Raw genomic sequence first — 13,051 nt, 5'->3', positions numbered from 1 at the left:
GTCAGTAACTAGAGATCTGTAGAGAAGGGATGGAGTGATGTAATGATTCTGGTGTCAGTAGCTGGAGATCTGTAAAGAAGGAATGGGTTGATGAACTGATTCTGGTGTCAGTAGTTGGAGATCTGTAGAGAAGGGATGGAGTGATGTAATGATTTCGGTGTCAGTAGTTGGAGATCTGTAGAGAAGGAATGGATTGATATACTGATTCTAGATTTGTGTAGAGAGTTTATACCGATATATAGAACTGCTCAGAAGTAATGATTCTCTTGGTTGTCTCTAGTGCATAAAACCGGGCAGAAACATGGTATCCTTGATGACTTCTGACACATAGAACCCTCCAGAAGTAGTTATTCTCTTGGGTGTCTCAAGTGCATGGAACCCAGCAGAAACAGAATATCCTCGATTATTTCTGTCACATAGAACTCTCCAGTAGTATCAATTCTCTTCATTATCTCTAGTGCATAGAATCCAGCAGAAACAGGGTATTCTTGATGATTTCGGACATATAGAACTCTCCAGAAGTAGCAATTTACTTTTTTGTTTATAGTGTTTAGACCTCAGCAGAAACAGGATATCCTTGATGATTTCTGTCACATATAACTCTCCAGAAGTAGTGATTCTCATGGTTACCTCTAGGGCATAGAAACCGATTATTTCTAGTCATAGAACCTAATAGAAACTGATGCTTTTGATTGTCACATGGAACGGTGTTTGCCGAGAGCTACATTCAAAGATTCAACATTTCTCTCGTTGGCTGAGAGAGTCAGAGTCAATTCTTTGTTCAGAATTCAGAAAAACGTTGAACTTCTGCTGGTAGAGTAAGGAATGCTTCTGTTAGCGGTAATAAAAACTGTTTCTAGATATAAACGATGGAACCCATGTTACTCCAATAATAAACATCGTTTATAGATGCTAAGACCATCATCTATGTAACAAGTAACAATACCAAGAGATTCATGGGGAAACATGACTGTTTGGTCTTCTTATTATCAAGATAAACGAACTCAAAATGTTGGTGTGTGATAACTAAAAATGGATTATATATATATGTTGTTAAACAGCTGTCATTTTGTCAAGTGGTAACTCAAAATGGGTTATATATGTAGTACTGCAGCTTTTTTGTTGCTTAGGTTACTTATAAAGGATCATATATATATATATATATATATAGTAATTTGTTTGCTTGTAATTAAGCACAAAGCTACCGAATGTGCTATCTGTGCTGTGCCCACCACGGGTATTGAAACCCGGTTTCTAGCGTTGTAAGTCCACAGACATACTGCTGATCCACTGGGGGGAGGGGGCATAACATCTAGTAGAACAGTTGTTATGTTACCCGTTTCTATCCTCTAGAGACACTTATCTGTTAATGTTATTTTTCTTGTGGACGAACAGTAATGCGTTCATCCAAAAAGTTTACTGTTTCAAATTGTATTAAAAATGTGAATATTGTGCTTGAATTACTAGAAATGTTTTGTAAAAACCTGAATATCCCTCCAAGTTTACAAAAGCCTCGTGAGAAACATTATCAACTAAAGAAGCCTCACTTATCGTGATACATGTGTAAAACAAACATTAGAAACAATGGATGCTGTTGATAATCGATATAAAAAAGCATCCTGAGCCCAGGGGCATGACAAAACCTTGTGACAGACGTAATGAAAGTTTGATTAACGTCGTTTTTTACATGACAAAACCTTGTGACAGACGTAATGAAAGTTTGATTAACGTCGTTTTTTACAAACATCAAATTGGTATGATACTTTGTGTGGAGTGACTAATTAAAAATGTTTTTTCACTTAACGTTTTACGACCTCAAGCTTATCGTTGAGCTACCAGGGGAGAGGGTGGGGGGATGGACACAATTTATTGTGTTCAGAAATTAACCAAAATAATAAATGTATCAATATGGCATTTCTGTGTGATGTTATTAAATGTATATCAGTGCTTAATTTGTGTGTGATGTTATTAAATGTATATCAGTGCTTAATTTGTGTGTGATGTTATTAAGTAACATCGCACACAAATTAAGCACTGATATACAGTATAATATATCAGTGCTTAATTTGTGTGTGATGTTATTAAATGTGTATCAGTGCTTAATTTGTGTGTGATGTTACTATAATATATCAGTGTTTAATTTGTGTGTGATGTTATTATATATATATCAGTGCTTAATTTATGTGTGATGTTATTATAGTATGTCAGTGCTTAATTTATGTGTGATGTTATTATAGTATGTCAGTGCTTAATTTCTATGTGATGTTATTAAATGTGTATCAGTGCTTAATTTGTGTGTGATGTTGTTAAATGTATCAGTACGTAATTTTTACGTAATGCTATTAGATGCATGAGTGTAATTAGTGTACAATCTGTACAAAAAGTGCGTTTTAAACGTGTTAGAGAAGATCTGTATACTAAAAGTGTTTTAGGAGAACGATATGTTAAATGTGTTACAGAAAAAATAAGTTTATTACAGCTATGTAGGATATAGTGGTTGTTTGTCACATGAAGAACGTGAACATTTTTTTTGAATTATATAATTCGTATTTTACATGTGTTCTCTACAATGGTTGAGTACATTATATTAAAATGATTTTTGGGGCCTCATCATATTGTAGTAGTTCATGTCGTCACGTCGGTAATGCTTTTCTAACGACCATAAAAGTTGACCATAGATCTACAGCGTACTTTATATTGCAAAAGGCTCCAATGCAAGGCTGTCATGTCCAAAGCATACCACTCTTCTCTGCTGGCTTTTCATAATTCATTTAATGCACGAAAACGACAGTTTGATTACACAAAAACCAATACGTCCTTTGCTTTTACAGGTATGTCTTTTTGTGGAATAACTTAGATGTCCGTTTCATTCACCAGCTGTTTGAGATATATAACGTTTGAATGGATATTTAGTGGAAACAACTTGTGTACATGCGAGTTATGTCACATTTCCATGTGGAGGTTTTTCTTGATTATGTTGTGAGCTGTTGCCTGGAGCAGGTCGACGGGTTTTATTACTGACCTTTCTGTTCGTGGATTCTCACTTAATGCAAGACGCCGCACTTTGCTTACTACAGCTGAGGGTACGACTTGTTGCAGGTCTTTTTCTGGATGGTTCTGGTCTCCAAGTTGATCTATGTCCCTTTGTTTCAAAGTCCATTAAACATAAAGAATATTCCGTGTCTGAAATTATAAATCCCTGTTATGAATATATCTTTATGATATGAGCGTATGAATATTTTGCATTTTACTAATAATTAAATAATCTTCCCAAAAGCGATCAATTTTCAGTAGCATCACGTACCATGTGGAGGTACTTCTTGATTATGTTGTGAGCTATTGCTTGGACATGCTGATTTGTATATCAAAAATTGTTTTAATATAAGGTACTTAACGCTCTATATTTGATAAGAACCTTATACGATCAGTGGTCGTAGTTTTGTTTGTATTTCAGACGTAATGAAACCCTTAAAAAACTTGAATATTTGCACGATATCTTTTGTTCCAGAGATATTATTTCTTGCATGGTTTTTCTCTTTGTTTTCTGTCAATGTTAATTCTGAAAGGTTTGTTTGTTTGTTTGGAATTAAGCAAAAAGCTACACAATGAGCTATCTGTGCTCTGCCCACCATGGGTATCGAAACCCGGTTTCTAGCGTTGGAAGTCCGCAGACATACCGCTGTGCCACGTGGGCTTCTTGAAGGTTTCTCTCTATATTATATTTTAGATGCTTTCCTTATTTCTATTCTATCTATATTATTTCTCAGAAGTTTATGTATATGAGCTTAGATTTTTCATAGTAGGTGTCTGTGACTTGTTAGCGATAAATTTGATCAATAAACGTACAGTACACAATCTACTTATATCAAAATAATGTATTCACCTCAAGTCAAACGTATGTACAATTTTTTTTATACTATAGGAAATCACAGTTGTATCCAGAGCTTTAAATAATTGTCTCTCTTTTTGTCAAAAGTCCACACAGGCTGATTCAATTACTTCAGAATCCATTGATAAGATAAATTATTCCCCTTATTTCTGTTAAACTATGAAATTCACTTTAAAATATCTCCAGTTACACCTAAACTAACAATCACACAATCTAACTTCACTTTAACTAACTTAATTTTCTGACTTAACCTCACTTATTTTGTCAAAAGTCCACACATTTTATAAGACAAATTATTTTTCCTATCTCTGTTACAATACAGGTGTGAAACACGCTATAGAAAGCACGCGTTAATGCTAATCGCTCACGCGCTGTCTAACTTCACATTTTCTTTAACTAACTTTTTTTCTCGACTGAAGTTCACTTGACCCACATTTTGTACAAACTACGAGACACTATGATGTGACAATACTCAGCGAGAAAAACTTAGAGGTTTCGAGAAAGATGAAGTCAACAATATTACAACAGTTGCACTACACACACAACGTACACCTTTTACCAAGTAACGTAACGGAATGTGTCATAACTATCGCCTTTAAAATAATTAATTTTTAAACACTCTTGTTATGAAAATTAAATAATCGTTAAATATTAGGTCACTAAATGAACGAAACAGTAACTTACATTAAACAGTCTTGTATATCCGACAATATTATTTCTTATGTTTTCCATACTTGTTTTCTGTTTGTAGTATTTCTTAGATACTTTCTCTTTTGTCTATACCATTTCTTAAATGTTTTCCCCATTTTTCTTCTCTCTCTATTATTTGTTATGTCTTCCCTATTTGATTTATGTCTATATAACAGAGATTTTCTCTCTTTTATATTTTCCCTGTTATATAGATGGGGTTTTCAATAATTCTAACATTAAGATCATAGATTTCTTAGCTTGAGTGTCTGTAGAAGTAGAGCGGTTATTTGTAATCCTTACATTTAAATCTTACCTAGAGAACTTTGATTCAGTATTATTGACTAATTCTGTTGAGCGACTCTTAACTATAGAAGTTTGACTCAGTATTATTGACTAATTCTGTTGACTGACTCTTAACTAGAAGAATTTGATTTATTATTATTATTGACTTATTATATTGACGGACTCTTAACTAGAGGACTTTGATCTAGTAATACTGACTAATTTTGTTGATTGACTCTTAACTAGAAGAATTTGATTTATTATTATTGACTTATTATATTGACGGACTCTTAACTAGAGGACTTTGATCTAGTAATACTGACTAATTCTGTTGATTGACTCTTAACTAGAGGAGTTTGATTTATTATTATTGACTTATTATATTGACGGACTCTTAACTAGAGGACTTTGATCTAGTAATACTGACTAATTCTGTTGATTGACTCTTAACTAGAAGAATTTGATTTATTATTATTGACTTATTATATTGACGGACTCTTAACTAGAGGACTTTGATCTAGTAATACTGACTAATTCTGTTGATTGACTCTTAACTAGAGGAGTTTGATCCAGTGTTATTGACTAATTCTGTTGATTGACTTTTAACTAGAGGACTTTAATCTTGTATTATTGACTGATTCGTTTAAATGACTCTAACTATAAAAATGGTTTATGAATCACGCTATGTGATATAAATAAACTACTCAAATCTTTTTTAAAATATTCGGCGATCTGATATTTTGTGTATTGTGATGTTGACATAAAGAAACTCTAGGTTTGCTGAATTTCTAGTATTAATATTTTAAAAATACCCACGAACTTCTGTTGAGTTACGCCTCCCAGTGGATAGTTTAAACAGTTACAGCGCTAAAATCTGAGGTTCGATTTGTCGCGTTGTACAGAGTGCAAATAGCTTATTTTGCAGCTTTGAACAACAACAACAAACAGTTCATAGAGGAAGAAGTTTGTTAAACTACTTGATTTTCTCGTCAATATCTTTCATGGAGTGATGTGATGTTAGAGTAAAACACAAGGACTCAAGCCTTTGATTTTAGAGATTTATTGTTCAAAGTTAACAAAACAAATATGAGAAGTATCGTCATTCAAAAGCACACATCATCACAGTGTGGATGAGGGATTTAGATACAAATTGTGGGTGTCTGAATGCAAGGATAGTACGGAATCGCACTTTTTCTTCTACATTACAATCTGTAGAAATTGACAAAGTACGCAGGTTCTACCATCAAGATGAGGCTGATACAGCTGGAAACTTGGAGCTTTGTTTAAAGTTGATCCTTGTAACATTCGTCTGTCAACACAAAAATTGTAAACAGCATTTTTTCTGTCCAGACGCTTGTTTTATTCGTTCTTTTGAATTGATCTATTCATCCTTGTTCGTTGGGTTAGTATGTAGTCATCCTTAAGAGATCAGTATGTTCAGTGAGGTCCTCAACCGAACGTATTTTCGTTTTTGTTCGTTGGGTTAGTAAATAGCTGTCTGTTCTTGAGAGATCAGTATGCTTAGTGGGGGTCCTCAATAAAACGTATTTTCTTCTTGTTTGTTGGTTTAGTACGTAGCCGAAAGATGCAATGTATCAGCGCTGGCTGAAAATCAGTAAAGTTTTGTTGTTTCAAAACTTTCAATTTTCTACAGTTAAATATAGTATGGATGAAATCAGTTTAAGAAAACTCCGAAACTAATTAAACAAATCCTGATATTTTTAACTTTGAATAATAATAAAAACCTCTAAACATAAAACGATAGGTTATAAATTTGTCGTTATATTCACAAAGTAAAGTGGATACTTTTGTTATCACATGATTTATATATAAAACTATATGAATGATATCACAAGTAAACGAGAACAACATTTAATATCAGCGATGGGAAGAGCAAAAAAGAACCGTTATATAACTTTGTCCTTAAGAAGAAACAAACAAAAAGTAAGAAAAAGTTTTCCTATAGTGTTGAAATTTTAAAACCCTTGGGGGAAGACCTTGTTTGATCCTAGTGCTTTTAATTTTTTAATATTCGTTCTTACCACCAAGAGATTAACGTATACATGATTCGTGTTAATTCCAGTATTTCTCGTAGTGTGCTCAGGGCCAGGAATATTGATAATATATTTGTCTTTAAAAACAGAAGAGATCATTTAAAAACCCAGCTAGTGACATCATGCAGTAATTTGTTTGGGGGAACACAGTAAGAAAAACTAAGTACTTTTGTGGGGTGCCTTTTTACTTTTTGTGTGATTAAACTTCAGCTGTTAATTTGATCAAATTATTGGTCTCCAATAAACCTAAAATGGCACCTTTCCCCCCTCCGGTTTGACCATCTGACCATTTGGTACAGAAAACCATCGTGATTCAAAAACATCTCTCTTTCACTATTTTATTTGAAAGAGTCCCAGTCAATGTCCATAGTTAAAGTTTCTTGTAATTATTGGATCAGTGTTCTTATTAATAGAAACCCTGTTCTTATTTTAGAATTTCTCATTTTCGTCTTCAGTTTATTCACGTGAGTAGATAATCGGCCCAACTGGAGGGTAAAAGAACCACCTCATGGGGTCAAAGTGCTGTCCATAGAGGGAGTGTACTTTGAGGCGGGGGTTTCACGTGACATGTGACTTCATCGGACGACAGTGTTGTTTTCTATCTGTTGCTATCTTTTATGTTCGAACATTTCATAACTCAAGACAACCTTCTTTTATAAAGGTTTAAGTGTTTTCAGATGTTGCCTAATGTTTTACGTATTTTTGCTCCAAAAGGCTGATAATATGACTACGTTATACAACCAACACAGAATCGGTGCTTGTCTTTGTATAAATGTTGATATAATCATCATTATTACTTGTCAATGTTAAACCTTCCAGGACATCTTAATTACATTGTAACTAGTTAAATATGTGAAAAAAAGACCTCTTTGTGCTCACCAAGTATTTCTTTGAGTCTAATTTAGGTTTTGTAAATCTCTGAATATAAGCGAATCAGAACTCAACTTCTGACTATCACCCAATCATTCTATTGCTAGAACAGAAATGTGATGATTCATCCTTGTAGTCACAAAATGATCTTCATTTGTGTAACAATGTGTAGTTATTTCATGTATCACGTTTATCAGTGAACCAAGTACAAGCGTTGTTTGGACTGATGACTAATTTTACGTCAACCATCTTTTGGGTAAGTTTTGTCAAATGACTATTACATAACGCTGCTGTAATATTACAATGTTAGATGAAATGATGGTGTAAAGAAGTGAACATTCTCTTAGTCTAGTTTAATAGTTCTGAAAATTACTTTTAATTATAAACAAATGATTAAACAGAATCATCTTCTTCACTAGATCAATATTCATCATGAATCGTCAACTATAAAACATGATGTAAAACAAAAACAGATTTACATGTTTTCATAGTACAGTATTAGTGTAAGTGGTTTATAATAAACATTTAACTGGTGTTTCCTTGAATATGGACGCTAATTCTAAAGTCACAAGTCACGTGACAGTGTTTTCATAGTACAGTACTGTAATAAATGAAACATAAAATATTAACTTTACGTATTTAAACGATTTGTTTATTATTGAATAAATTATATTTTAGTGGAAATAGAAAGTTTATCTTAACGGTGGTGCAGAAATAATATCGTGACTTTCCAATCGAGGACCAGACGAGTTTCTGATTCAATCGTACGTCAGCAACAGTCGATTACAGTTTGTTGGCGATATTCTATAGAATTATCCACCTCTGGTGAGCATCTATGGAACTAAACATCCTCTCGCGTCACTTGGGGAATCTATGACGTCATAGCTCACATGCCCTTCCGGCCTCAAAGGATACTCGAACTTTGTGGCACACTTTGACCTCCTGTTCAATTAACAACTGTTATTTGAACATTTTTACTTATAAAACCCTTGCCTGTAACCCATACAGATTTAACTTCTTGTCTGACACCACTTATGTTTTGATCTTTTATATATGGAGCCCCACCCTCTCTTCTAAAAAGTAATCACTATTAAATAACATCAGAGCACTATCAGAAAGTGAAATTTCTTTCTTGCCATTTACCACGATGAAATAAAGTCCACTTTCAGAAAGTGCTAGAGGTTAGTGGGCTTCTTTTTTAATGGTACCTTTTTTTTTTGTTGATCCTGCTTTTGAATACTAATATTAAATAACACATGACCTGGAATTGCAAAATAGTTCCTATTACCTATAGTCTCCATGTTTCTGTAATATCACAGTCAACTAGAGTCCTGATACTAACATTAGAATAATAGAGACTATGTTTATTCTTCAATTTTTAAAACTATTATTTTACTTCTTACGCTCTGAACCTCATTTTTCCAAACTCCTCGTTACCCTAACTACCCTATCAATTTGGTAGTTGGGTGGGCTTAAGCTCTTGCCCTTCTGTTATAAAAGTTTTCAAGAACTATGAAAAGATGCACCTTGCTTGCTGCGAGTTATTGTGAAAAAGAAAAGATTTCAGCTTTAAAATAAATGTAGGATTTCAGCTTTAAAATAACTGGGTCATGTAGGATTTCAGCTTTAAAATAAATGGGTAATGTAGGATTTCACAGCAAAAAAAAATGTTATTAATACATAAAACTTCATTGTAATATGTTATTAATGAATAAAAATACATTGTCTAGTTTAGATACTAAAGTTTTCTATGACACTGGTTAAATAGGAATAAAAAGGATCTGTTTGCTTCTTATGGATTTTTATCCTATGTGGACGAAAGGCAACCCATAGTCCCATAGTTTTTTCTACCTCCCCTCTACATAATAAAAGGCTTGCCTTATGATGCTTGAAAATACCCCAATTTGCAAATGAGCCCCTGCCTTATTAATGGCATTACTATTTATTACCACTATGACAGTTTAGTTACAACTATCTTTCTTTCTGTTGCTAACATCTGGAGGAGCACTTGTTCTCCGAACATCATCCACTCCTACATGCATTAAAAGTGGGACTTATTCTTGGTACCAGCGACTAAACTATCAACACAATCTATAATGTCTTATACCTTAGCACCTGGCGAAAAAGTCTAGACCTAGGCTTTATGCTAACTGAACCTGCCGTATAGCTTTAACTTTTTTACTTGTGTGCACCTTTATAAAGCCAGCACTTATATTCTTAGCCCCCCCCCCCCCATGCTCAAAGTAACTTCTACTTCAACTCCATACAATTTAAAGCCAGCACTTATATTCTTAGCCCCCCCCCCCACTGCTCAAAGTAACTTCTACTTCAACTCCATACAATTTCTTTCATGATTCATTAATTTCTGTTCAACATTAATTATTTTGAACACTTCAATAACAATTTCTCCTCCTCAAACTTATCCTTAATTAAGCAAGCCCTTGGTTGAGTCTCTAATATCTTTCCGAGCCTCCTGAAAGACTCAATCTAGCTCACAATTTTCAACCATAAAGCAATCCTAGAATCCATCGAACCCTATAAATTCTACTTCTACCCATATTGAAATTAACTAGTATTTATTCTCTATTTCGAATCTTCCCACCTAATAATTATATATTTAACTAACATTGACTGTTTCACAGTTAAAGAATAATCTAACAATAAAGTATCTAATAACTAGTCCCACAGTGAGACAGATGTAAAAAATCCGGAGCTCGATTTCCCAGGATGAACACAGTAGACAACTCAATGGAGCTTTGCTCTAAAACAAACTTATTAAATAGTACTTAATAGTACAGCACGTCTCTTAGATACATGTAACGAATCGATAATTTAAATAATTTTTTGATGTATTAAGTTTCTAAAAGCTATCAAATAATAGAAAAATAAACAACAGTAACCCCACAATAAATTATTTTTCTTAGTTAGCTAACACTTATGATGAATATTTCTTTTCATCTAGTAATTAATAACTTGATAATTCATAACTTAATGCTATTACCTCGAACAATAGCAAGTTAAGCCTACGATCTAGAATTAGTTTTAAGCCTAATGTAGTAGCCTAGGCTTTGCTATACCTATACTAATAAAACCTAAATATCTTCAATATTAATCTATATTATTAAAATATAACGGAAACCAAAAGACCTTGAAACCAGTAACATTAACAGAAACTCGAAGACGTATGAACAGGTTACAATAACAGGGTTTGTTTGTTTGTTTGCTTGAAGTTAAGCACAAAGCTACATAATAGGCTATCTGTTCTCTGCCCACCACGGGTATCGAAACCCAGTTTATAGTGTTATAAATCCGCAGACATACCGCTGTGCCACTGGGAGGCACAATAATAGGGATCTATAGACGTAGAAATCAGACATAACTACGGAAACCTAAAAACACTGAAACCAGTAACATTAAAAGAAACTCGAAGACGTATACGTCGGTGACAATAACAGGGATTTATGGACGTAGACATCAGTTATCAGAAATCTAAAGACGTAGAAACATTAATAATAACGACTCAAATCTTCATTACAAAAAAAGAAGCTTATGAACTGCACATTATAATTATTGCGTAATGAAGCATCATTCCCAAAAAATAGAACTGTAGAACGAGTACCACAGCAGCTTCCCTCAGGCTAGGGGTGTAGAACGAGAACCACAGCAGCTTCCCTCAGGCTAGGGGTTAGAACAGTACCACAGCAGCTTCCCTCAGGCTAGAGGTATAGAACGAGTACCACAGCAGCTTCCCTCAGGCTAGGGGTGTAGAACAAGTACCACAGCAGCTTCCTCAGGCTAGAGGTACAGAACGAGTATCACAGCAGCTTCCCTCAAGCTAGAGGTATAGAACGAGTACCACAGAAGCTTCCTTCAGGCTAGAGGTATAGAACGAGTACCACAGCAGCTTCCCTCAGACTAGACGTGCAGAACAAGTACCACAGCAGCTTCCCTCAGGCTAGAGGTGTAGAACGAGTACCACAGCAGCTTTCTCTCGGGTAGAGGTCCAGAACGAGTACCACAGCAGCTTCCCTCAGGCTAGAGGTGCAGAACGAGTACCATTGCAGCTTCCCTCAGGCTAGGGGTGTAGAACGAGTACCACAGCAGCTTCTCTCAGGCTAGGGGTGTAGAACGAGTACCACAACAGCTTTCCCCCGAGTAGAGGTGTAGAACGAGTAACATAGCAGCTTTCCTCAGGCTAGGGGTGTAGAAAGAATACCACAGCAGCTTCCCTCAGGCTAGAGGTATAGAACGAGTACCACAGCAGCTTTCCCCCCGGGTAGAGGTGTAGAACGAGTACCATAGCAGCTTCCCTCAGGCTAGGGGTGTAGAACGAGTACCACAGCAGCTTCCCTCAGGCTAGGGGCGTAGAACGAGTACCACAGCAGCTTTCTTAAATTACTATTCCGTCATGTGTTAGACTTATGTCTTCATAAAGTTTCCACATGGCGGCTTCCAGCATGCGTGATTTTTAATATTTTATTGAATGAGCTTGAAGTGAATCAAGTATCAACCAGAGGGACACCCAGTAAAGCACATATCAATGGGCTTGAAGTGAGTCAAGTATCAACCAGAGGGACACTCAGTAGAGCACATACCAGTGGGCTTGAAGTGAATCAAGTATCAACCAGAGGGACACTCAGTAGAGCACATACCAGTGGGCTTGAAGTGAGTCAAGTATCAACCAGAGGGACACTCAGTAGAGCACATACCAGTGGGCTTGAAGTGAGTCAAGTATCAACCAGAGGGACACTCAGTAGAGCACATACCTCCGCCACGCAGAGTTCATCATCTTCGGCCCTCAAAAAAGAAGAAAATGTGTCCGTATGTCCGTTGTTATCAATGTAATACGACCATTTTTGGGAGGACACGAGGGATAATGTCCACCACGTTTCATTAATGTCCGATCATTTTTGACTGAGTTATAGAGCAAAAATATTGTGAAAATCGGTCTCCATGTTAACAGATAGGAAAGATTATTCATTATTGTTCTTCAGGAATGGAATAAAAATTGTTATCCAATAGTCCCTCAGTGAGAAAGCGGTAAATTTAATAATCAGCTTCTGTATATTAATTATATATAACGTACAGAACCCAGATAAAGATATCAGCTTCTGTATATTAAGTATATATAACGTACAGAACTCAGATAAAGATATCAGCTTCTGTATACTAAGTATATAAAACCTAAACAACCTAGATAGATATCAGCTTCTGTATACTAAGTATATAAAACCTAAACAACCTAGATAGATATCAGCTTCTGTAT

General features: G+C 35.0%; 1 protein-coding gene across 7 annotated transcripts in view; it reads right to left on the bottom strand.

Moving 5' to 3' along the window:
• Positions 1-5,905: 5,905 nt before the first annotated feature.
• The window catches only part of LOC106469055 (Down syndrome cell adhesion molecule-like protein Dscam2), a 77,591-nt gene continuing 70,445 nt past the window's right edge, over positions 5,906-13,051 (bottom strand). For all 7 annotated transcript variants that reach the window (XM_022397452.1, XM_022397455.1, XM_022397449.1 and 4 more), the window contains one exon: positions 5,906-6,466. In XM_022397452.1, coding sequence (XP_022253160.1) covers positions 6,429-6,466 — 38 coding nt within the window. In that variant the 3' untranslated portion in view covers positions 5,906-6,428. The remainder of the gene's footprint in view (positions 6,467-13,051) is intronic.

Source organism: Limulus polyphemus, unplaced genomic scaffold (genome assembly GCF_000517525.1).
Source record: "Limulus polyphemus unplaced genomic scaffold, Limulus_polyphemus-2.1.2 Scaffold3277, whole genome shotgun sequence".
NCBI lineage: Eukaryota > Metazoa > Arthropoda > Merostomata > Xiphosura > Limulidae > Limulus > Limulus polyphemus.
This window is presented reverse-complemented; position numbering and strand designations above follow the sequence as displayed.